The sequence below is a fragment of the Pseudophryne corroboree genome, chromosome 11 (assembly GCF_028390025.1).
Source record: "Pseudophryne corroboree isolate aPseCor3 chromosome 11, aPseCor3.hap2, whole genome shotgun sequence".
Lineage (NCBI taxonomy): Eukaryota > Metazoa > Chordata > Amphibia > Anura > Myobatrachidae > Pseudophryne > Pseudophryne corroboree.
This window is the reverse complement of record NC_086454.1, coordinates 353,976,279-354,002,195: the sequence shown is the minus strand read 5'-3', so window position 1 is coordinate 354,002,195 and position 25,917 is coordinate 353,976,279. Positions and strand designations below refer to the sequence as shown.

At 49.4% G+C, this 25,917-nt stretch overlaps 1 protein-coding gene across 4 annotated transcripts in view; it reads left to right on the top strand.

The window, feature by feature from the left end:
- ANKRD27 (ankyrin repeat domain 27) overlaps positions 1–25,917 on the top strand; it is a 142,319-nt gene that overhangs the window by 82,178 nt on the left and 34,224 nt on the right. For all 4 annotated transcript variants that reach the window (XM_063946006.1, XM_063946003.1, XM_063946005.1 and 1 more), the window contains exons 17-19: positions 12,578–12,670; positions 19,174–19,371; positions 20,567–20,626. In XM_063946006.1, the coding sequence (XP_063802076.1) occupies positions 12,578–12,670; positions 19,174–19,371; positions 20,567–20,626 (351 nt within the window). The remainder of the gene's footprint in view (positions 1–12,577; positions 12,671–19,173; positions 19,372–20,566; positions 20,627–25,917) is intronic.

The window sequence follows — 25,917 nt, the reverse complement described above, 5'->3', positions numbered from 1 at the left end:
TATCTGCTTTGTCAATTTACTTTCAAAGACGATTGGCTCTATTGCCGTCTGTACACACTTTTCTGCAAGGTTTCCTCAGAGTACAGCCTCCATTCATTCCACCTACAGCGCCATGGGACTTGAATCTGGTTTTAGATTTCTTACAGTCTTCATATTTTGAACCCTTACACCAAGTGGATATTAAGTTTCTAACTTGGAAAACAATTTTCCTACTAGCCTTGGCTTCGGCAAGGCGTGTTTCCGATTTGGGTGCCTTGTCATGCAAGCCACCGTATTTGATGTTTCATGATGACAGAGCGGAACTTCGGACGAATCCAGCTTTCCTACCAAAGGTAGTGTCATCCTTTCACATCAATCAACCAATAGTAGTTTCCGTGTTGACAAGAAATTCTGGAACCTTGGATGTGGTACGCGCATTACGCGTTTGTGTCCCGAACGTCTACAGTTCGTAAGACGGATACGTTGTTTGTTCTGTATGATGCTGCCAAGATGGGTTGACCAGCTTCTAAGCAGACCTTATCCAGATGGATTAAACTGACCATACATCAGGCTTACCTTCATGCTCGGTTACAGCCGCCTACATCAGTAACAGCTCATTCCACACGTTCTGTGGGAACGTCATGGGCAGCTGGTCGTGGGGCTTCTACGACGCAGCTTTGCCGTGCGGCTACCTGGTCATCAGTGCACACGTTTGTGCGCTTTTACAAGTTTGATACGTTTGCGGCATCAGCATCTAGCTTTGGCCGCCCAGTGTTACAGGTGCCAAACTGCTCTCCCGCCCACGGGGGAAGCTTTGGTACGTCCCAAGAGTACTCCAGTGACCCCTAGTGGATGAAAAAGAAAATAGGATTTTGGTACTTACCAGGTAAATCCTTTTCTTTGAATCCATAGGGGGCACTGGACGCCCACCCAGAGCAGTTTTACGTGGTTTGAGGTAAGTTCAGGGAATCGTATGGTAACACATTCTCACAGAGTGGTTCAAGTTTCAAGTTCTATCGGTTATTGTGCCAACTGTTTAGTTGTCAGTCACGTTATGTGTCAACTTTATTGTTGTCCGTTCTGTTATATGTAATTCTCCATTGTTAACCTCTCTATCGCTCCTGTTCGGCTCAGTAAAAAACACTGAGGTACTCTGGGATATGGAGGGGAGGGGAGGAGAGTTCTAAATTTTAATATTCAGTACCTGGTTCCTACGGAAACCGTCCATATCCCAAGAGTACTCCAGTGCCCCCTATGGATTCAAAGAAAAGGATTTACCTGGTAAGTACCAAAATCCTATTTTTACCTCACTCTGACCACCTAGTGGATATACGTCAGGAACCCTGGCAAAGCCCGGGTACGAAGTTTGTGCCTCAAAAGAAGATGCTGGCTCGCTATCCCCTCGCGCCAGAGCTGTCTAATAATTGGGAAACGCCTCCTCCAGTGGACTCACATGTGGCTAGGATGGTGGTTTCCTCAGCTCTACCTGTCACTACCGTCACGTCTCTTAAAGAGCCTACGGATAAACGTGTGGAGGGTTGTCTAAAAGCGATTTACACCCTCACGGGTGCTGCACAAAGACCCACTATTGCAGCAACATGGGCGAAGCAGAGGCTACTGAAGCATGGGCCTTGGAGTTAAAGGCTGAAATCTCCTCTGACCATGCTAGACCATGCTTGTCATATATTGTCACAGCTTCTCGCTATATTAAAGAGGCGGCTTCTGATGCCGGTATCCTAGCAGCCAAGGCCTCTACTACGTCAGTCCTGGCTCGCAGGATATTGTGGCTGAGATACTGGTCTGTGGATCTGGACTCTAGAAAAACCCTGGAGGTACTCCCTTTCAAGGGGGATATTCTGTTTGGAGAGGACTTAAATAAGATAGTGGCTGACTTGGCTACTGCCAAAACTGCCTGTCCTTTCGTCCTTCAGGTAAAGCAAAAGGTCAGGCGTACCATAAGCAGGCCCGCACTTCTAAACCGGGTAAGCCGAAGCCCAAAAGAGCCTGGGCTGCCAGTTAGCCAGCAGCCAAGACCGATAAGCCTGCCACATGACGGGGCGGGCCTCCCCCTGGGGGATCCCAGGGTGGGGGGCCGGCTTCTAGGGTATACCCAGGAATGGTTAAAGACCACTTCAGATGCCTGGGTATGGGAAGTCGTCACTCGAGGTTACGCCATAGCCTTCAAAAACCGACCCCCTCATCGATTTTGCCAGACAGACGTCCCGTCGGACCAGACAAAGGCAAACACGCTGCATTCGGTGGTACAGACCCTCCTGGATACAGGAGTCGTAGTACAGGTACCTCTTGCTCAGAGGGGCCGGGGGTACTATTCTCCGCTGTTTCTAGTCCCGAAACCGAATGGGTCCTCCCGGCCCATTCTCAACCTCAAGGCACTGAACAAATTTGTGAAGGTTTCCAAGTTCTGTATGGAAACCCTTCGCTCTATAGTTCTGGCCTTGGAACATGGGGACTACATGGTCTCCCTGGATATACAGGATGCTTACCTGCATATTCCTATAGCAGTGTCACATCAACAATACCTGAGGTTCGCTATTGGCAACCTCCATTACCAGTTTCGGGCATTATCTTTTGGTTTAACAACGACTCCGCGAATCTTCACCAAAGTTATGGCGGTGATGATGGTGGTACTCCGCCGTCAAGGGGTCAGGATACTGCCGTATCTGGACGACTTGTTAATCCTGGCAAATTCCCCAGATCTTCTCCTGCGTCATCTGGATATGACGGTCCGGTTTCTACAAGCCCACGGGTGGCTCATCAACTGGAAGAAATCCTCCCTGGTCCCTGCTCAGAGCATGGTGCATCTGGGAGCGCTGTTGGACACTCACAACCAGAGGTTGTTCTTGTCTCAGGAGAAAGTCCTGAAACTTCAGGACAGGATTCGTTGCTTCCTTTCTCGTCCGCAAGTGTCGATACATTCGGCAATGCATGTGCTGGGCCTCATGGTGTCAGCATTCGAGATGGTGGAGTATGCTCAATTCCATTCTCGCCCCCTCCAGAAGCTGATTCTAGCCAAGTGGGACGGCCTGCCTCACCGGATCAGGTCTCACATGATCTCTTTGACTCCGGAGGTCCGTCTGTCGCTGCTCTGGTGGCTCCTGGACCGACAATTGTGCAGAGGCTGTCCCTTCTGGATATCCAGCTGGGTCCTGTTGACGACAGATGCCAGTCTAAGAGGTTGGGGCGCGGTGCTGGAGCAGCACTCCTTGCAGGGTCGGTGGACCAAGGAGGAATCTCTCCTCTCGATCAACATTCTGGAATTGTGGGCGGTCTTCAATGCGTTGAACCTGGCCCAGCATTTAATTCAGAACCGTCCTGTTCAAGTACAGTCGGACAACGCCACCACAGTGGCTTACATAAATCATCAAGGCGGCACTCGAAGCCGTTTGGCAATGAAGGAAGCCTCACGGATTCTACGTTGGGCAGAACGCCATCTACGGCAATATTCATTCCGGGAGTCCTGAATTGGGAAGCGGACTTTCTCAGTTGTCAGGACGTGCATGCCGGCGAGTGGGGCCTCCATCCAGAAGTGTTTCAACTCCTCGTGGAAAGGTGGGGTCTTCCAGATGTGGATCTGATGGCGTCTCGACGCAATCACAAGGTTCCGGTCTTCGGAGCAAGGACAAGGGATCCTCAAGCAGCATTCGTGGATGTGCTGGCAGTGCCGTGGATGTTTCGGCTGCCGTACGTGTTCCCTCCGGTGTCACTCCTGCCCAGGGTAATTCGGAAGTTCAAGCAAGAAAAAGGAAATCTGCTTCTCATAGCTCCGGCTTGGCCCAGACGGCACTGGTTCTCAGACCTGCAAGACCTATCGTCAGAGCGTCCACTTCTACTTCCACAACGCCCAGACCTCCTCGTTCAGGGCCCCTGTGTCTACCAGGACCTAGCCCGGCTGTCTTTGACAGCGTGGCTCTTGAAGCTTCCGTCTTAAGAGCTAAGGGTTTTTCTGAAGAGGTCATTAAAACTATGTTGCGGGCCCGGAAACCGGTCTCTGCTCGGATTTACCATTGGGTCTGGCATTCCTACTTTGTTTGGTGCGCATCTAACCATTATGACGCTTCCAAGTTTAGTACAGCCAAACTTTTGGCTTTTCTACAGCAGGGCCTAGATTTAGGCCTGCGTCTGGCCTCCCTCAAGGTTCATATTTCTGCCTTGTCGGTGTGGTTTCAGAGAAAAATTGCGACTTTACCTGATGTTCATACTTTCACTCAGGGTGTGTTGCGTATTCAACCTCTCCCTATGTCCCGCCTGTGGCTCCTTGGGACTTGTCGGTGGTTTTGGAGGCGTTGCAGGAGCCTCCATTTGAACCTCTTGGTTCAAGCTGACCTTAAGTGGCTTTCCCTTAAGGTGGTGTTCTTGCTGGCTATTGCCTCTGCTAGAAGAGTGTCGGATTTGGGTGCCTTGTCTTGTAGTTCCCCATATCTGATTTTTCACCGTTACCTGGCGGTTCTTAGGACTCGTCCCGGATATTTACCTAAGGTGGTTTCTTCGTTCCACCTTAATCAGGAGATTGTGGTTCCAGCTTTTGTTTCCCCTGATTTGTCTCCCAAAGAGCGGTCTTTGGATGTGGTACGGGCTCTCCTAATCTATGTGAAGAGAACTGCTTCTATTAGAAAGTCTGATTCTCTTTTTTTGTTTTGTTTGGATTTCACAAACGTGGCTGGCCTGCTCACAAGCAGACCCTGGCCAGGTGAATTAGAATGGTGATTGCGCATGCTTATGTGAAGGCTGGTGTGTCAGCTCCTGTTCACATTACGGCCCATTCTACTCGGTCTGTTGGACCTTCTTGGGCGGCCCAACGTGGTGCGACCCTTGACCAATTGTGCAAGGCGGCTACGTGGTCCTCCGGGAATACGTTCATAAGGTTCTATGCCTTCGATACTGCCGCTTCCCAGGATGCTTCCTTTTGGACAACGGGTTCTTGTGCCCGCTACAGTGCGTCCCCTCCCATAAGGAACTGCTTTAGGACATCCCCATTGTCCAGACTTGTGGAGCCCAGTGTACCCCGCAGCAGAAAACGAGTTTTGTGGTAAGAACTTACCCTTGTTAAAACTCTTTCTGCGAGGTATACTGGGCTCCACAAGGCGCCCACCCTGACGCACTTAGCTTCTTTGGGTTGATATGGCATTAGCCGCTGACACTTCTCTTGTCGTGAGAGTGTGGTGTATGTGTCTGCTAACCGTTGTCGTCTCTTTTCCTGCTACTGCATTGCCCTGGTTAACTAAACTGAGCTGCTGTGCTGGGAGGCGGGGTTATAGAAGAGGCGGCGCTGTGCATTCTTGGAACAGTCAAAGCTTTGAGCCTGTTGGTGCCTCGGATCAAGATCCTACTCTACACCCCATTGTCCAGACTTGTGGAGCCCAGTGTACCTCGCAGAAAGAGTTTTAACAAGGGTAAGTTCTTACCATAAAACTCGTTTTTTTAATGGATGAAGGGGTGGTGACCTAGGGATCATAGTAACAATGTTATATTAAATATTAGTAGTCTATTTTTTGATAAAAGTGCCGTGTCCAGTTCTTCAGTTCTAATAATTAATCGTTAACTGTGATTATTACTAAACGTAACATAACACCTTCATCCAGTCACCTCTTTATGTGTGTCCTGTCTCCGCCTTACCACAATCTCTGAGCATGGCTGATCAGACACGATGGTGATTGTGTCTCTGCTCTTCCCTGTACAGCTGGGTCCTGTATGATCCTAGCACCTACCAGGGCAGGTAGAGGTGGGAATAGGGAGGAATCATGCCGTAGTGACAATATAGGATGACCAACACTAATTACATACATGGTGAAAAGGATGTAGCTGGAAACAGGTGTATTTACACAAACGCCCAACTCTGCATCGCCCGCAGTTGTTGCAGCGCATTCGCTGAACTTTATCTACGCAAGCACACCCCATGACAGCCCAGTTACCCACTTCCAGGTAGAGATGTGCTTGCAATGCGTACATACAACTGCATTCCCCTATGTCCAGTCCTGGGGCACAGTGCAAAACTGCGCAATATATACGCCCCACCGCTCGGGGATGCGTTCAGTGCTGCGTCGGCCCCATTATATCAGACTCCCGTTCCTTTTTGCTTGTGGACGGATGCCGCACCGTGAGAGTACTACTCTCCTACTATCTCCCAGTCCTTTGTGGTGGCTTTAGAAACATCTAGAAGTGTAATTTGTGTCCAATCCCGGCCTATGGTGCGACTGCCATCCGTACGTGATGGGGAGACAGAGTTTATGCTGGTCTAGTTGATTCTGGGGGAGATGTTTCAAGCTTTGGAGAGTGACAAAGTGGAGAAGTTGCTCAAAGCATTCAGCATCTGTCATGTATCTAGTCTTTGAGTCTTTGAAATGACAGTTGTAAGCTGATTGCTTGCTTTGGGTAACTGCTATACTTTCTCTCTCTCTCTCTCTCCAAGGTTTGGTACATTTCCCCCAGTATGTTAAAAAGATGAGAAAAAACATTTTCGATTTGTTTTCCATGATTTCCCCGTCCGCACAACTGTATCATATTTTCTCTATCGTCCTAGTGGATGCTGGGGTTCCTGAAAGGACCATGGGGAATAGCGGCTCCGCAGGAGACAGGGCACAAAAAGTAAAGCTTTTTCAGATCAGGTGGTGTGCACTGGCTCCTCCCCCTATGACCCTCCTCCAGACTCCAGTTAGATTTTTGTGCCCGGCCGAGAAGGGTGCAATCTAGGTGGCTCTCCTAAAGAGCTGCTTGGAAAAAGTTTAGCTAGGTTTTTTATTTTACAGTGATTCCTGCTGGCAACAGGATCACTGCAGCGAGGGACTGAGGGGAGAAGGAGTCAACTCACCTGCGTGCAGGATGGATTGGCTTCTTGGCTACTGGACATCAAGCTCCAGAGGGACGATCACAGGTACAGCCTGGATGGTCACCGGAGCCGCGCCGCCGGCCCCCTTGCAGATGCTGAAGTCAGAAGAGGTCCAGAATCGGCGGCTGAAGACTCCTGCAGTCTTCTAAAGGTAGCGCACAGCACTGCAGCTGTGCGCCATTTTCCTCTCAGCACACTTCACACGGCAGTCACTGAGGGTGCAGGGCGCTGGGAGGGGGGCGCCCTGGGAGGCAAATGAATACATATAAAGGCTAAAAATACCTCACATATAGCCCCTAGAGGCTATATGGAGATATTTAACCCCTGCCTGATTTTTCTAAATAGCGGGAGACGAGCCCGCCAGAAAAGGGGCGGGGCCTATCTCCTCAGCACACGGCGCCATTTCCTCTCACAGCTCCGCTGGTCAGGACGGCTCCCAAGTCTCTCCCCTGCACTGCACTACAGAAACAGGGTAAAACAGAGAGGGGGGGGCAAATTTATGGCGATATTTTGATATAACAAAGCAGCTATAAGGGAGCACTTATTATAAGGCTATCCCTGATATATATATAGCGCTTTTGGTGTGTGCTGGCAAACTCTCCCTCTGTCTCCCCAAAGGGCTAGTGGGTCCTGTCTTCGTTAGGAGCATTCCCTGTGTGTCTGCTGTGTGTCGGTACGTGTGTGTCGACATGTATGAGGACGATATTGGTGTGGAGGCGGAGCAATTGCCAAATATGAGGATGTCACCCCCTAGGGAGTCGACACCAGAATGGATGCCTTTATTTATGGAACTACGGGATAGTGTCAACACGCTAAAGCAGTCGTTTGACGACATGAGGCGGCCGGACAATCAATTAGTGCCTGTCCAGGCGACTCAAACACCGTCAGGGGCTGTGAAACGCCCTTTGCCTCGGTCGGTCGACACAGACCCAGACGCAGGCACTGACTCCAGTGGTGACGGTGACGATTCAACCGTATTTTCCAGTAGGGCCACACGTTATATGATTTTGGCAATGAAGGAGGCGTTACATTTAGCGGATACTACAGGTACCACTAAACAGGGTATTATGTGGGGTGTGAAAAAACTACCTATAGTTTTTCCTGAATCAGAAGAATTAAATGACGTGTGTAATGAAGCGTGGGTTGCCCCTGATAAAAAGCTGATAATTTCAAAGAAATTATTGGCATTATACCCTTTCCCGCCAGAGGTTAGGGAGCGCTGGGAAACACCTCCTAGGGTGGACAAGGCGCTAACACGCTTATCTAAACAAGTGGCGTTACCCTCTCCTGAGACGGCCGCACTTAAAGATCCATCAGATAGGAGGATGGAAAATATCCAAAAAAGTATATACACACATGCAGGTGTTATACTACGACCAGCTATAGCGACTGCCTGGATGTGCAGTGCTGGGGTAGTTTGGTCAGAGTCCCTGATTGAAAATATTGATACCCTGGACAGGGACAATATTTTACTGTCGTTAGAACAAATAAAGGATGCATTTCTTTATATGCGTGATGCACAGAGGGATATCTGCACACTGGCATCACGGGTAAGTGCTATGTCCATTTCGGTCAGAAGAGCTTTATGGACGCGACAGTGGACAGGCGATGCGGATTCAAAACGGCATATGGAAGTTTTGCCGTATAAAGGGGAGGAGTTATTTGGAGTCGGTCTATCAGATTTGGTGGCCACGGCTACAGCCGGGAAATCCACCTTTCTACCTCAAGTCACTCCCCAACAGAAAAAGGCACCGACTTTTCAACCGCAGCCCTTTCGTTCCTTTAAAAATAAGAGAGCAAAGGGCTATTCATATCTGCCACGAGGCAGAGGTCGAGGGAAGAGACAGCAACACGCAGCTCCTTCCCACGAACAGAAGCCCTCCCCGGCTTCTACAAAAGCCTCAGCATGACGCTGGGGCTTCTCAAGCGGACTCGGGGACGGTGGGCGGTCGTCTCAAAAATTACAGCGCGCAGTGGGCTCACTCGCAGGTAGATCCCTGGATCCTGCAGATAATATCTCAAGGGTACAGGTTGGAATTAGAGACAGATCCACCTCGCCGTTTCCTGAAGTCTGCTTTACCAACGTCCCCCTCCGAAAGGGAGACGGTTTTGGAAGCCATTCACAAGCTGTACTCTCAGCAGGTGATAGTCAAGGTACCTCTTCTACAACAAGGGAAGGGGTATTATTCCACTCTTTTTGTGGTACCGAAGCCGGATGGCTCGGTAAGGCCTATTCTAAATCTGAAGTCCTTGAACCTGTACATAAAGAAGTTCAAGTTCAAGATGGAGTCACTCAGAGCAGTGATAGCGAACCTGGAAGAGGGGGACTTTATGGTATCCTTGGACATCAAGGATGCGTATCTCCACGTTCCAATTTACCCCTCACACCAGGGGTACCTCAGGTTCGTTGTACAAAACTGTCACTATCAGTTTCAGACGCTGCCGTTCGGATTGTCCACGGCACCTCGGATCTTTACAAAGGTAATGGCCGAGATGATGATTCTTCTTCGAAGAAAAGGCATATTAATTATCCCATACTTGGACGATCTCCTAATAAGGGCGAGGTCCAGAGAACAGCTAGAGATGGGATTAGCACTGTCTCAAGAAGTGCTAAAACAGCACGGGTGGATTCTGAATATTCCAAAATCCCAGTTAATGCCGACAACTCGTCTGCTGTTCCTAGGGATGATTCTGGACACGGTTCAGAAAAAGGTTTTTCTCCCGGAGGAAAAAGCCAAGGAGTTATCCGACCTTGTCAGGAACCTCCTAAAACCAGGAAAGGTGTCTGTACATCAATGCACAAGAGTCCTGGGAAAAATGGTGGCTTCTTACGAAGCAATTCCATTCGGCAGATTCCACGCAAGAATTTTCCAAAGGGATCTGTTGGACAAATGGTCAGGGTCGCATCTTCAGATGCACCTACGGATAACCCTGTCTCCAAGGACAAGGGTGTCTCTTCTGTGGTGGTTGCAGAGTCCTCATCTATTGGAGGGCCGCAGATTCGGCATACAGGATTGGATCCTGGTGACCACGGACGCCAGCCTGAGAGGCGGGGGAGCAGTCACACAAGGAAGAAACTTCCAGGGAGTATGGACGAGCCTGGAAACGTCTCTTCACATAAACATTCTGGAACTAAGAGCAATATACAATGCTCTAAGCCAGGCAGAACCTCTGCTTCAGGGAAAACCGGTATTGATCCAGTCGGACAACATCACGGCAGTCGCCCATGTGAACAGACAGGGCGGCACAAGAAGCAGGAGTGCAATGGCAGAAGCTGCAAGGATTCTTCGCTGGGCAGAGAATCATGTGATAGCACTGTCAGCAGTGTTCATCCCGGGAGTGGACAACTGGGAAGCAGACTTCCTCAGCAGACACGATCTTCACCCGGGAGAGTGGGGACTTCATCCAGAAGTCTTCCACATGCTGGTAACCCGTTGGGAAAGACCAATGGTGGACATGATGGCGTCTCGCCTCAACAAAAAACTGGACAGGTATTGCGCCAGGTCAAGAGATCCGCAGGCAATAGCTGTGGACGCGCTGGTAACGCCTTGGGTGTACCAGTCGGTGTATGTGTTTCCTCCTCTGCCTCTCATACCAAAAGTATTGAGAATTATACGGCAAAGAGGCGTAAGAACGATACTAGTGGTTCCGGATTGGCCAAGAAGGACTTGGTACCCGGAACTTCAAGAGATGATCACGGAAGATCCGTGGCCTCTACCTCTAAGGAGGGACTTGCTTCAGCAGGGTCCCTGTCTGTTTCAAGACTTACCGCGGCTGCGTTTGACGGCATGGCGGTTGAACGCCGGATCCTAAAGGAAAAAGGCATGCCGGAAGAAGTCATTCCTACTTTGATTAAAGCAAGGAAGGAAGTAACCGTGCAACATTATCACCGAATTTGGCGAAAATATGTTGCGTGGTGCGAAGATCGGAGTGCTCCGACGGAGGAATTTCAACTGGGTCGATTCCTACATTTCCTGCAATCAGGATTGTCTATGGGTCTCAAATTGGGATCTATTAAGGTTCAAATTTCGGCCCTGTCGATTTTCTTTCAAAAAGAATTGGCTTCAGTCCCTGAAGTCCAGACCTTTGTTAAGGGAGTGCTGCATATACAGCCTCCTGTGGTGCCTCCAGTGGCACCGTGGGATCTCAATGTGGTTTTGGACTTTCTAAAATCTCATTGGTTTGAACCACTAAATAAGGTGGATTTGAAATATCTCACTTGGAAAGTGACCATGCTTCTAGCCCTGGCTTCTGCCAGGAGAGTATCAGAATTGGCAGCTTTATCTTACAAAAGCCCATATCTGATTTTCCATTCGGACAGGGCAGAACTGCGGACTCGTCCGCATTTTCTCCCTAAGGTGGTGTCAGCATTTCATCTGAACCAGCCTATTGTAGTGCCTGCGGCTACAAGTGACTTGGAGGACTCCAAGTTACTGGACGTTGTCAGAGCATTAAAAATATATATTGCAAGGACAGCTGGAGTCAGAAAATCTGACTCGTTGTTTATATTGTATGCACCCAACAAGATGGGTGCTCCTGCGTCTAAGCAGACGATTGCTCGTTGGATCTGTAGCACAATCCAACTTGCACATTCTGTGGCAGGCCTGCCACAGCCTAAATCTGTAAAGGCCCACTCCACAAGGAAGGTGGGCTCATCTTGGGCGGCTGCCCGAGGGGTCTCGGCATTACAACTTTGCCGAGCAGCTACGTGGTCAGGGGAGAACACGTTTGTAAAATTTTACAAATTTGATACTCTGGCTAAGGAGGACCTGGAGTTCTCTCATTCGGTGCTGCAGAGTCATCCGCACTCTCCCGCCCGTTTGGGAGCTTTGGTATAATCCCCATGGTCCTTTCAGGAACCCCAGCATCCACTAGGACGATAGAGAAAATAAGATTTTACTTACCGATAAATCTATTTCTCGGAGTCCGTAGTGGATGCTGGGCGCCCATCCCAAGTGCGGATTATCTGCATAAATTGTACATAGTTATTGTTAACTAATTCGGGTTATTGTTGAAGGAAGCCATCTTTCAGAGGCTCCGCTGTTATCATACTGTTAACTGGGTTTAGATCACAAGTTGTACGGTGTGATTGGTGTGGCTGGTATGAGTCTTACCCGGGATTCAAAATCCTCCCTTATTGTGTACGCTCGTCCGGGCACAGTACCTAACTGGAGTCTGGAGGAGGGTCATAGGGGGAGGAGCCAGTGCACACCACCTGATCTGAAAAAGCTTTACTTTTTGTGCCCTGTCTCCTGCGGAGCTGCTATTCCCCATGGTCCTTTCAGGAACCCCAGCATCCACTACGGACTCCGAGAAATAGATTTATCGGTAAGTAAAATCTTATTTGTACATGAATGTTCTCTCCCCCATATCCTACTATGGTGCGGCACACCCGGATGGGGGGCACCCCCACTACACAATAAGGGGGTGCAGCAGCCTGGCTATATGAGCGGGAGGAGAGGGGCACAGACCAGGTGATGAATCCCAGGGGGGATAGCAAGGTGATGCAATGCCCTATGTGTCTCTGTCTGCTGGCGGCTGCGGCAGCTGTCTCTGTGGGTGAGCTGTGTGACGCTGTGCAGAGACCCCACACTGCGCCGCTCACACCCGTCATGTCCGCACACTTTGTATACTTGTGTGTATGTGGGTTTGACGGGTATTAATGGTGAAAGTGTATATTGTCCATAAGCCTTTCTCCCATTGTTTCTGGGGCTCTGTTCCTATTAAATATGTTTTCTGTCTTCCTCTGTTAAGCTTCTCTTGTTACATTATAAGGCAAGCAGGGACATACAGGATAATAATGGGAACACCGCGCTGCACCTTGCCTGCACGTACGGACACGAAGACGTAAGTATCACAGGGTTCCATATATGTTGATTTGTGAAACTTAAGTAACCTATATATAAGTGAGATCACTGGGGGGAAACCTATGCTGAGCATGGAACACTGTACAGCATTCAGCGCATGGTGGAACAATTCTAGGAGGTAATTTTATAGTGCTGCTTCCATACAAGTCATTTGTCCCCCACAGCCGGCGCCCCTGCCAGCCCCTCCTCCACCTGGGGGAAGCCCTGGCCGCTCCTCTCTCCGCAGCAGAGTCTGGTGATATGGCCAGAATGGGGCCTGTGCAGTGTTTCTAGCCGCTGCATTCACCAGCACATGTAGTGCAATGTAACACACACTTATAGGATATACACCGGCACAGATACAGGGGACAACACATTGGTGATTGTATGCACTAATATATAAATCAAGAAACCGGGCCAATTCTAGACCTTGTGGTGCCCACTGCCCAGGGCGAACATTTCCTTTGGCGCCCCTTATACACACTGCGCCAGGTAGAGCCTCTCGTACACACTGCGCCAGGTAGAGCCTCTCATACACACTGCGCCAGGTAGAGCCTCTCATACACACTGCGCCAGGTAGAGCCTCTCATACACACTGCGCCATGTAGAGCCGGAGGTGGTGTGGCCAGTGGGATCCGGTCACGGGGGGTGCTGCCCAGTGCACTCTGGGGACAGACAGGGGAGGGTGCCGGACAGCGTGGTGGGAGGTGCGGACCATGGGGTATAGATGGGCTCCGCAGGAGATAGGGCACCTAAAAAGAACTTTGACTATGGGTGTGCACTGGCTCCTCCCTCTATGCCCCTCCTCCAGACCTCAGTTAGATTCTGTGCCCAGAGGAGAAAGGGTGCACTGCAGAGAGCTCCAGAGTTTTCTGTTTTAAAAGAATTTTGTTAGGTTTTTTATTTTCAGGGAGTCCTGTTGGCAACAGGCTCCCTGCACCGTGGGACTGAGGAGAGAGAAGCAGAGCTGGCTTTACGGTTGGGCTCTGTTTCTAGGCTACTGGACACCATTAGCTCCAGAGGGTGTCGGAACACAGGTCTCACCTGGGGTTCGTCCCGGAGCCGCGCCGCCCTCCTCCTCACAGATGCCGAAGATAGAAGCCGGGTGAGTATGAGAAGGCAGAAGACATCAGATCTTCATGAGGTAAGGCTGCGCGCCATTGCTCCCACTATACATATACACACACAGAGCAGCACTGAAGGGTGCAGAGCGCTGGGGGGGGCGCCCTGGGCAGCAATATTCCTCACTTCTGGGCATGTTAAGATGGATTAGGCTGCAGAGGCAGTAAATCCAAGAATCCCCCGCGATTTTAATAAAAAAAGCACTGGGACCGAAGCCTGCCGTTGGGTGGGCGGTGCTTGATCCTCAGCACTAACCAGCGCCATTTTCTCCACAGAAGCTGCATGCTGAACGCTGGCTCCCTGGTCTCTCCCCTGCTGAACTTCACAGGCTGGAAAAAGGAGGAGGGTGCACATTGGCGACGCAGTGAGTGGGAATTGGAATATTATTATATAAAAAAGCGCTATCTGGTCATATTTTTCCACAGTGTTATTAAGCGCTGGGTGTGTGCTGGCATACTCTCTCTCTGTCTCTCCTAAGGGCCTGGTTGGGGTTTTGTCCCCTTGTAGGTTAATCTCTGTGTGTGGGGGGTGTCAGTACGTGGTGTAGACATGTCTGAAGCGGAAGGCTTCTCCAAGGAGGAGGTGGAGCAAATGAGTGGTGTGTCCCCGTCGGTTGTGCCGACTCCGGAATGGATGGACATGTGGCATATGTTGAATGCAAGTGTGGCATCTTTACATAAAAGGCTTAATAAGGCTGAATTAGGGGGGACATCAGGGGGTCAATCCTCGGATTGGACCGACTCACAGGGCCCGTCGGGATCTCAAAAGCGTCCCTTAACACACGACACTACTACCGACACGGATTCTGATTCCAGTGTCGACTATGACGAAGTAAAATTGCACCCTAGGGTGACTCAAACCATTCAGTGTATGATTATGGCAGTAAGGGATGTGCTACATATTGAGGATGAACCCTCAGTCCCCGACACAAGGGTACACATGTTTAAGGAAAAGAAACAGATTATTAATTTTCCCACATCTCATGAATTAAATGAATTCTTTGGAATAGCTTGGGAGACTCCGAAAAGAGACCGCAGATCCCCAAAAGAATTTATATGGCATACCCCTTCCCTAAGCAGGACAGGGAGATTTGGGAATCATCTCCCACTGTGGACAAGGCTCTGACGCGCTTGTCCAAGAAAGTGGCGCTACCGTCTCCTGACACAGCGGCCCTTAAGAACCCTGCAGATCGCAGGCAAGAAACTACCTTAAAGTGTATTTATTCTCATACGGGTGCTGTGCTAAGACCGACAATTGCGTCGGCATGGGTGTGTAGCGCAATTGCAGCTTGGACAGATGAGCTGACAGATGAATTTGATAATATGGATAAGGATACTATTTTCTTAACTCTAGCCCATATTAAAAACGCAGTCTTATTTATGAGGGATGCTCAAAGGGACATTGGACTGCTAGCTTCTAGGGCCAATGCCATATCTATCTCGGCGAGAAGATCCTTATGGACTCGCCGATGGACGGGTGATGCGGATTCCAAAAAACATATGGAAGTACTACCCTATAAGGGTGAGGTATTGTTTGGGGATGGGCTGACGGACCTGGTTTCCACAGCTACAGCAGGTAAATCAAATTTTTTACCATGTATTCCCCAACAGCAAAAGAAAGTAACACCCTATCAGATGCAGTCCTTTCGGTCGCACAAGTCCAGAAGAGGTCGGGGATCCTCTTTCCTCGCCAGAGGTAAGGGCAGAGCCAAAAGAGCACCTGCTTCGGCAGGTGCCCAGGACCAAAAGTCCTCCCCGGCTGCTCCAAAACCCACAGCATGACGCTGGGGCTCCCCTGAGGGAGTCCGCACCGGTGGGGGCACGTCTTCGACTTTTCAGTCAGACCTGGGTCAGATCAGACCTGAATCCCTGGGTTTTGGAAATAGTTTCCCAGGGTTACAAACTGGAATTCGAGGAGGTGCCCCCGCGCCGATTTTTCAAATCGGCCCTACCAGCTTCCACATCGGAAAGGGATGTAGTGTTAGCTGCTATTCAAATGCTGTGTATACAGCAAGTGATAATCAAGGTTCCCCTGCACCAGCAGGGAAGAGGTTACTACTCCACCCTATTTGTGGTCCCGAAACCGGATGGTTCGGTCAGACCTGTTTTGAATCTGAAATCCCTAAACCTGTACATAAAAAGATTCAAATTCAAAATGGAATCACTCAGAGCGATAATAGCCAACATGGAGGAGGGGGAGTTTATGGTGTCTCTGGACATAAAGGATGCGTACCTTCATGTCCCCATATATGCCCCCCATCAGGAATACCTGAGATTCGCTGTACAGGATTGTCATTACCAATTTCAGACGTTGCCGTTTGGACTTTCCACGGCCCCGAGGATTTTCACCAAGATAATGGCGGAGATGATGGTGGTCCTGCGCAAGCATGGAGTCACAATTATCCCATACTTGGACGATTTCCTGATAAAAGCGAGATCAAGAGAGAAATTGCTGAGCAGTGTGGCGCTCTCTCTGGGAGTGCTCCAGCAACACGGTTGGATTCTAAATCTACCAAAGTCACAGTTGATTCCGACAACTCGACTGGTGTTCCTGGGTATGATACTGGATACGGAACAAATGAAGGTCTTCCTCCCAATAGAGAAAGCCCAGGACATCCAGAACATGGTCAGAGACCTGCTAAAACTGAAAAGGGTGTCAGTTCACCAATGCACTCGAGTTCTGGGAAAAATGGTGGCGGCCTGCGAGGCCATTCCCTTCGGAAGGTTCCATGCAAGGACTTTTCAATGGGACCTTCTGGACAAGTGGTCCGGGTCCCATCTGCACTTACATCGGAAAATAACTTTGTCCCCAGGGGCCAGAGTGTCTCTCCTGTGGTGGTTGCAAAGTGCTCACCTGCTGGAGGGTCGCCGGTTCGGAATTGAGGACTGGATCCTGGTTACCACGGACGCGAGCCTCCGAGGATGGGGAGCGGTCATACAGGGAAAAAATTTTCAGGGACTTTGGTCAGACAGGAGTCCTGTCTACACATCAATGTGTTGGAACTAAGGGCCATTTACAACGGCCTTCGACAAGCGGAGAGTCTTCTTCGAAACCTACCGGTTCTGATTCAATCAGACAATGTCACAGCAGTGGCTCATGTGAACTGCCAAGGCGGGACAAGAAGCAGAGTCGCAATGGCGGAAGCCACCAGGATTCTTCTCTGGGCGGAAAATCATGTAAGCGCTCTGTCGGCTGTCTTCATTCCGGGAGTGGACAGCTGGGAAGCAGACTTCTCAGCAGACACGATCTCCATCCAGGAGAGTGGGGACTTCATCAAGAAGTCTTTGCAGACATAACACGTCTTTGGGGAACTCCTCAAATAGACATGATGGCGTCACGCCTCAACAAAAAGCTTCGGAGGTATTGAGCCAGGTCTCGGGACCCTCAGGCAGTGGCAGTAGACGCTCTGATAACACCGTGGGTGTTCAAATTGGTCTACGTGTTTCCTCCTCTTCCTCTCATCACAAAAGTGTTGAGGATCATAAGGCAAAGAAGAGTACAGACGATACTCGTTGTCCCAGACTGGCCTCGAAGGGCCTGGTACTCAGATCTACAAGAGATGCTCACAGGAGATCCCTGGCCTCTTCCTCTGAGGGAAGACCTTTTGCAACAGGGGCCCTGTGTATTTCAGGACTTACCGCGGTTACGTTTGACGGCATGGCGGTTGAACGCCGAAACCTAGCGAAAAAGGGGATTCCGGAAGACGTCATCCCTACTTTAATAAAGGCTAGGAAGGAGGTGACGGTTAAGCATTATCACCGTAGCTGGCGAAAGTATGTGTCTTGGTGTGAGACCAAGAATGCACCTACGGAAGATTTTCATCTGGGTCGTTTTCTCCACTTCCTACAGACAGGAGTGGATATGGGCCTGAAATTAGGCTCTGTTAAGGTACAGATTTCGGCCCTCTCGATTTTCTTTTAGAAGGAATTGGCTTCTCTTTCAGAAGTCCAGACGTTTGTAAAGGGAGTGCTACACATCACAGTGGCACCGTGGGACCTCAACGTGGTGGTGCAGTTCCTAAAATCACACTGGTTTGAACCGCTTAACAAGGTTGAGTTGAAATTTCTTACTTGGAAGGTGGTCATGTTGTTGGCCTTGGCATCAGTAAAAAGAGTATCAGAATTGGCGGCTTTGTCACACAAAAGCCCCTACTTGATTTTTCATGTGGATCGAGCTGAATTGAGAACACGTCCGCAATTTTTGCCTAAAGTGGTTTCTTCATTCCATGTAAATCAACCTATTGTGGTGCCTGTGGCTACAAGTGACCTGGAGGATTCCAGATCCCTGGACGTAGTCAGGGCCTTAAAGATTTATGTAGCCAGGACGGCTTGAATTAGGAAAACAGAGGCTCTGTTTGTCCTGTATGCGGCCAATAAGATTGGCGCACCTGCTTCGAAGCAAACTATTGCTCGCTGGATCTGTAATACGATTCAGCAGGCTCACTCTATGGCTGGATTGCCGGTACCAAATTCGGTTCAGGCCCATTCCACTAGGAAGGTGGGCTCTTCTTGGGCGGCTGCCCGAGGCGTCTCTGCATTACAACTTTGCCGAGCGGCGACTAGGTCGGGGTCAAACACTTTTGCTAAATTCTACAAGTTTGATACCCTGGCTGATGAGGACCTAGCGTTTGCTCAGTCGGTGCTGCAGAGTCATACGCACTCTCCCGCCCGATTGGATGCTTTGGTATAAACCCCATGGTCCTTACGGAGTCCCCAGCATCCTCTAGGACGTAAGAGAAAATAAGATTTTAAACCTACCGGTAAATCTATTTCTCCTAGTCCGTAGAGGATGCTGGGCGCCCGTCCCAGTGCGGAAACTCTGCAAGACTTGTATATAGTTGTTGCATACATAAGTGTTATGTTGCAGTTGACATCGGTCTTGGACCGTTACTGTTGTTGTTCATACGGTTAACTGGCTATGTATGTTCCAGGTTACATGGTATGATTGGTGTGGGCTGGTATGAATCTTGCCCTTGGATTTCTAAATCCTGCCTTGTATTGTCCATCTCCTCTGGGCACAGTTCTCTAGCTGAGGTCTGGAGGAGGGGCATAGAGGGAGGAGCCAGTGCACACCCATAGTCAAAGTTCTTTTTAGGTGCCCTATCTCCTGCGGAGCCCGTCTATACCCCATGGTCCTTACGGAGTCCCCAGCATCCTCTACGGACTAGGAGAAATAGATTTACTGGTAGGTTTAAAATCTTATTAAAAAAATATATATATATTTGTAGTATGCACTTTGTGTTTATCTGATTATTTAGGGGAAATAACATTATAAAATATAAATATTTGAGTATTCCCTTTTGTAGGAACAGAAGTGATCTGTCTCTTGTATAGTGTGGACATATTTGGCCTGTGTGACTTGTTGCCTCTCCTCTTCTTCCAGTGCGTGAAGGCTTTAGTCTATTACGATGTAAACTCTTGTAGAATGGATTGTGGTAATGAGAAAGGTGACACGGCGCTGCACATAGCCGCCCGCTGGGGATACCAAGGAGTCATTGAAGTACTGTTACAGAATGGAGCTAGCACCGGCATACTGAACAAGAGGAAGGAGACCCCGCTGCAGTGTGCTCTCAACTCCAAGGTAACGGGTCCTGTGAACGCTGACGTGGCGGTAAGACCTGTAAATGCTGGCTCATTGTGTGTGCAAGGGGTGGGATCCCCAAAATATTGTAACTACTGCTCATTCTAGCACCCTACACCTGTCGCAACCCGTGCAGTTCCTCTTTCCTGCTTGGAGTGTCTCTATGCTCTGGTGCTTCTAGCACACTCTGGTCTTTATCTCGCCACTGAATTTTACACTAGTAAAACACTAGTAATTTTACAAATATTATATAACCTTAAATTACATAGTGCAGTTATTGGATCATTTACATGCATTATAAGGTCCGATCAAGTGTTGGGAACTGTAAATACCCAGAGACTAACCTGAAATAAAAGAAAGAAATTGCAGACTCTTCAGTCAATTTTAAAAAGGGTAACTGTTTTGTTAATTACTTTTTTTTAATTGGGTGCGTGTCTCCTTTAGCCGTAGAGTGACACACACTAGGTAGTGTCCGTTTCCACCGAGGGGGGGGCAGTAATGACAGTATGCTGCAGCCACAAGAATAGGCTGCTTCTGTGACTCCCCAGCTAGGGATAGTGACTGTGTCTCCTACATGACTTCAGATTAAAGAAGCGGGGTTTTTTAAAAAATACTTAATTACAATTATTACAATTATGTTAAGTACAAGTCCCTTTCTTTGAAGATAATTAAGGACCCGACCTCTGTTCTTCTGGAATGTCCCTGTTGCTAAACATGGACAGAGAACTAACCAGAATTTTGGAGTGGGATGGGCTAAACCAGAGGTTCTCAAACTCGGTCCTCGGGGGCCCACACAGTGCATGTTTTGCAGGTCTCCTCACAGAATCGCAAGTGAAATAATTAGCTCCACCTGTGAACCTTTTAAAATGTGTCAGTGAGTAATTAATACACCTGTGCACCTGCTGAGTTACCTGCAAAACATGCATTGTGTGGGCTCCCGAGGACCGAGTTTGAGAACCTCTGGGCTAAACCATTGGAGGAGGAGCTCTGCTGTTAAAAGTCCGGCCTCCTGTGGGGGGGGAATTGGGTGCTTGAATCCAGCTAGGGATGTCTGTGTCCTATGTTTGGCTTTGGAGATAAGGGTTTGATGGTAAAGTAATCACCGTATCATTGTGTGGGTTGTGGATGTTACATCTATGTCAGTGCGGAGAGCATAGAAGGAAGCGGTGGATTAATCCGTTACTTCTGCTCCTAGATCCTGTCCATCATGGAAATTGCGCATGTTGAAGACACGAGGATGGCGAGTAATTCAGAGGTAACAGCCGGCCTCCGAGTACTGTACTGAATGAGACATCTGCCCCCTTCCTCTGTAACTTATATTTCTCTAACGTCCTAAGTGGATGCTGGGGACTCCGTAAGGACCATGGGGAATAGCGGCTCCGCAGGAGACTGGGCACATCTAAAGAAAGCTTTAGGACTAACTGGTGTGCACTGGCTCCTCCCCCTATGACCCTCCTCCAAGCCTCAGTTAGATTTCTGTGCCCGACGAGAAGGGTGCACACTAGGGGCTCTCCTGAGCTTCTTAGTGAAAGTTTTAGTTTAGGTTTGTTATTTTCAGTGAGACCTGCTGGCAACAGGCTCACTGCATCGAGGGACTAAGGGGAGAAGAAGCGAACTCACCTGCGTGCAGAGTGGATTGGGCTTCTTGGCTACTGGACATTAGTTCCAGAGGGACGATCACAGGCCCAGCCTGGATGGGTCCCGGAACCGCGCCGCCGGCCCCCTTACAGAGCCAGAAGAGCGAAGAGGTCCGGAAAAATCGGCGGCAGAAGACGTTCCTGTCTTCAATAAGGTAGCGCACAGCACTGCAGCTGTGCGCCATTGCTCTCAGCACACTTCATACTCCGGTCACTGAGGGTGCAGGGCGCTGGGGGGGGCGCCCTGAGACGCAATAAAACATAATATAAATACCTTACATGGCAAAAAATACATCACATATAGCTCCTGGGCTATATGGATGCATTTAACCCCTGCCAGAAAATACAGAAAAACGGGTGATAGGCTCCGCCCCCTTTTTGGCGGCCTTATCTCCTCAGCACACTGGCGCCATTTTCCCTCACAGCTCAGTTGGAGGGAAGCTCCCTGGCTCTTCCCTGCAGTCACTACACTACAGAAAGGGTTAAAAAAAGAGAGGGGGGCACTAATTAGGCGCAGTATTAAAACATACAGCAGCTGTAAGGGGAAAAACACTTATATAAGGTTATCCCTGTATATATATATATAGCGCTCTGGTGTGTGCTGGCATACTCTCCCTCTGTCTCCCCAAAGGGCTAGTGGGGTCCTGTCCTCTATCAGAGCATTCCCTGTGTGTGTGCTGTGTGTCGGTACGTTTGTGTCGACATGTATGAGGAGAAAAATGATGTGGAGACGGAGCAGAGTGTCTGTAACAGTGATGTCACCACCTAGGGGGTCGACACCTGAGTGGATGTACTGTTGAAAATTACGTGACAGTGTCAGCTCTGTATAAAAAAACAGTGGTTGACATGAGACAGCCGGCTACTCAGCTTGTGCCTGTCCAGACGTCTCATAGGCCGTCAGGGGCTCTAAAGTGCCCGTTACCTCAGATGGCAGATACAGACGCCGACACGGATACTGACTCCTGTGTCGACGGTGAAGAGACAACCGTGATTTCCAGTAGGGCCACACGTTACATGATTGAGACAATGGAAAATGTTTTATACATTTCTGATAATACGAGTACCACCAAAAAGGGGTATTATGTTCGGTGAGGGAAAAACTACCTGTAGTTTTCCTGAATCTGAGAAATAAAATGAGGTGTGTGATGATGCGTGGGTTTCCCCCCGATAACAATTGATAATTTCTTAAAAAGTATTGGCTGTATACCCTTTCCCGCCAGAGGTTAGGGTGCGTTGGGAAACACCCCCTAGGGGGGATAAGGCGCTCACACGCTTGTAAGAACAAGGGCTCTACCCTCTCATGAGATGGCCGCCCTTAAGGATCCTGCTGATAGAAAGCAGGAGGGTATCCAAAAATGTATTCACACACATACTGGTGTTATACTGTGACCAGCAATCGCCTCAGCCTGGAGGTGCAGTGCTGGGTTGGCATGGTCGGATTCCCTGACTGGAAATATTGATATCCTAGATAAGGATAGTATATTATTGCCTATAGAGCATTTAAAAGATGCATTTCTATATATGCAGGATGCACAGCGGAATATTTGCCGACTGGCATCAAGTATAAGTGCGTTGTCCAATTCTACCAGTAAAATGGTCAGGTGATGCGGATTCCAAACGGCATTTGGAAGTATTGCCTTTTGAAAGGGGACATTTGGGGTCGGTCTTTTAGACCTGGTGGCCACGGCAACAACTGGGAAATCCACGTTTGTACCCCAGGTCGCCTCTCAAAATAAGACGCCGTATTATCAGGCGCAGTCCTTTGTTGGCAAGCGGACAAAAGGTTCCTCTTTTCTGCTCGTGACAGAGGGAGAGGAAAAAGGCTGAAGAGATTACCCAGTTCCCAGGAACAGAACTCCTTTCCCGCCTCTGCAAAGCCCTCAGTATGACGCTAGGGCCTTACAAGCTCAGGCACTGTGGGGGCCCGTTCTCAATGAATTTCAGTGCGCAGTGGGCTCACTCGCAAGTAGACCCCTGGATCCTTCAGGTAATATCTCAAGGTTACATATTGAAATTCGAGACGTCTCCCCCTCGCCGTTTCCAAAAGTCGGCTTTACCGACGTCTCCCTCTGACAGGGAGGCAGTTTTGGAAGCCATTCACAAGCTGTATTCCCAGCAGGTGATAATCAAGGTACCCCTCCTGCAACAGGGAACGGGGTATTATTCCACACTATTGTGGTACCGAAGCCAGACGGCTCGGTGAGACCGATTCTAAATCTAAAATCTTTGAACACTTACATACAGAGGTTCAAATTCAAGATTGAGTCACTCAGAGCAGTGATTGCGAACCTGGAAGAAGGGGACTACATGATGTCTCGGGACATCCAGGATGCTTACCTTCATGTCAAAATTTACCTTTCTCACCAAGGGTACCTCAGGTTATGGTACAGAACTGTCACTATCGGTTCAGACGCTGCCGTAGGGATGGTCCACGACACCCCGGGTCTTTACCAAGGTAATGGCCGAAATGATATCCCTTCGAAGGAAGGGAATTTTAGTTATCCCTTACTTGGACGATTCCCTGATAAGGGTAAGATCCAGGGAACAGTTGGAAGTCGGTGTAGCACTATCTCAGGTAGTGTTGCGGCAGCACGATTGGATTCTCAATATTCCAAAATCGCAGCTGGTTCCGACGACTTGTCTTCTGTTTCCTAGGGATGTTCCTGGACACAGTCCAGAAAAAAGGTGTTTCTCCCGGAAGAGAAAGCCAGGGAGTTATCCGAGCTAGTCAGGAACCTCCTAAAACCGAACCAAGTCTTAGTGCATCAATGCACAAGGGTTCTGGGTAAAAATGGTGGCTTCCTACGAAGCAATCCCATTCGTTAGATTCCACGCAAGAACTTTCCAGTGGAACCTACTGGACAAATGGTCCGGGTCGCATTTTCAGATGCATCAGCGGATAACCCTGTCACCAAGGACAAGGGTATCCATCCTGTGGTGGTTGCAGAGTGCTCATCTTCTATAGGGCCGCAGATTCGGCATTCAGGACTGGGTCCTGGTGACCACGGATGCCAGCCTGCGAGGCTGGGGAGCAGTCACACAGGGAAGGAATATCCAGGGCTTAGGGTCAAGCCTGGATACATCACTTCACATAAATATCCTGAAGCTAAGGGCCATTTACAATGCTCTAAGCTTAGCAAGACCTCTGCTTCAAGGTCAGCCGGTGTTGATCCAGTCGGACAACATCATGGCAGTCACCCACGTAAACAGACAGGGTGGCACAAGAAGCAGGAGGGCAATGGCAGAAGCTGCAGGGATTCTTCGCTGGGCGGAAAATCATGTGATAGCACTGTCAACAGTATTCATTCCGGAAGTGGACAACTGGGAAGCAGACTTCCTCAGCACGACCTCCACCCGGGAGAGTGGGGACTTCACCCAGAAGTCGTCCACATGATTAAAAAACTCGACAGGTATTGCGCCAGGTCAAGAGACCCTCAGGCAATAGTTGTAGACGCTCTGGTAACACCGTGGGTGTACCAGTCAGTGTATGTGTTCCCTCCTCTGCCTCTCATACCCAAGGTACTGAGATTGATAAGATGGAGAGGAGAAAGCACTATATTCGTGGCTCCGGATTGGCAAAGAAGGACTTGGTAACCGGAACTTCAAGAGATGCTCACGGAGGATCTGTGGCCTCTACCTCTAAGAAGGGACCTGCTCCAGCAAGGACCCTGTCTGTTCCAAGACTTACCGCGGCTGCGTTTGACGGCATGGCGGTTGAACGCCGGATCCTGAAGGAAAAAAGGCATTCCGGATGAAGTCATCCCTATCCTGATCAAAGCCAGGAAGGATGTAACCGCAAAAACATTATCACCGCAATTGGCGAAAATATGTTGCGTGGTGCGAGGCCAGTAAGGCCCGACGGAGGAAATTCAACTGGGTCGATTCCTACATTTCCTGCAAACAGGAGTGTCTATGGGCCTGAAATTGGGGTCCATTAAGGTTCAAATTTCGGCCCTGTCAATTTTCTTCCAAAAAGAACTAGCTTCAGTCCCTGAAGTTCAGACGTTTGTAAAAGGGGTACTGCATATACAGCCTCCTTTTGTGCCTCCAGTGGCACTTTGGGATCTCAATGTAGTTTTGGGTTCCAAAAGTCACATTGGTTTGAACCACTTAAATCTGTGGAGTTAAAATATCTCACATGGAAAGTGGTCATGCTGTTGGCCCTGGCCTGGGCCAGGCGCGTGTCAGAATTGACGGCTTTATCCTGGAAAAGCCCTTATCTGATTTTCCATTCGGACAGGGCGGAATTGAGGACTCGTCCTCAGTTTCTCCCCAAGGTGGTTTCAGCGTCTCACCTGAACCAACCTATTGGTGGTGCCTGCGGCTACTAGGGACTTGGAGGCCTCCAAGTTGCTAGACGTTGTCAGTGCCCTGAAAATATGTTTCCAGGACGGCTGGAGTCAGGAAATCTGACTCGCTGTTTATCCTGTGTGCACCCAACAAGCTGGGTGCTCCTGCTTCTAAGCAGACTATTGCTCGTTGGATTTGTAGTACAATTCAGCTTGCACATTCTGTGGCAGGCCTGCCACAGCCAAAAATCTGTAAATGCCCACTCCACAAGGAAGGTGGGCTCATCTTGGGCGGCTGCCCGAGGGGTCTCGGCTTTACAACTTTGCCGAGCAGCTACTTGGTCAGGAGCAAATACGTTTGTAAAATTCTACAAAATTGATATCCTGGCTGAGGAGGACCTGGAGTTCTCTCATTTGGTGCTGCAGAGTCATCCGCACTCTCCCGCCCGTTTGGGAGCTTTGGTATAATCCCCATGGTCCTTACGGAGTCCCCAGCATCCACTTAGGACGTTAGAGAAAATAAGAATTTACTTACCGATAATTCTATTTCTCATAGTCCGTAGTGGATGCTGGGCGCCCATCCCAAGTGCGGATTGTCTGCAATACTTGTACATAGTTAT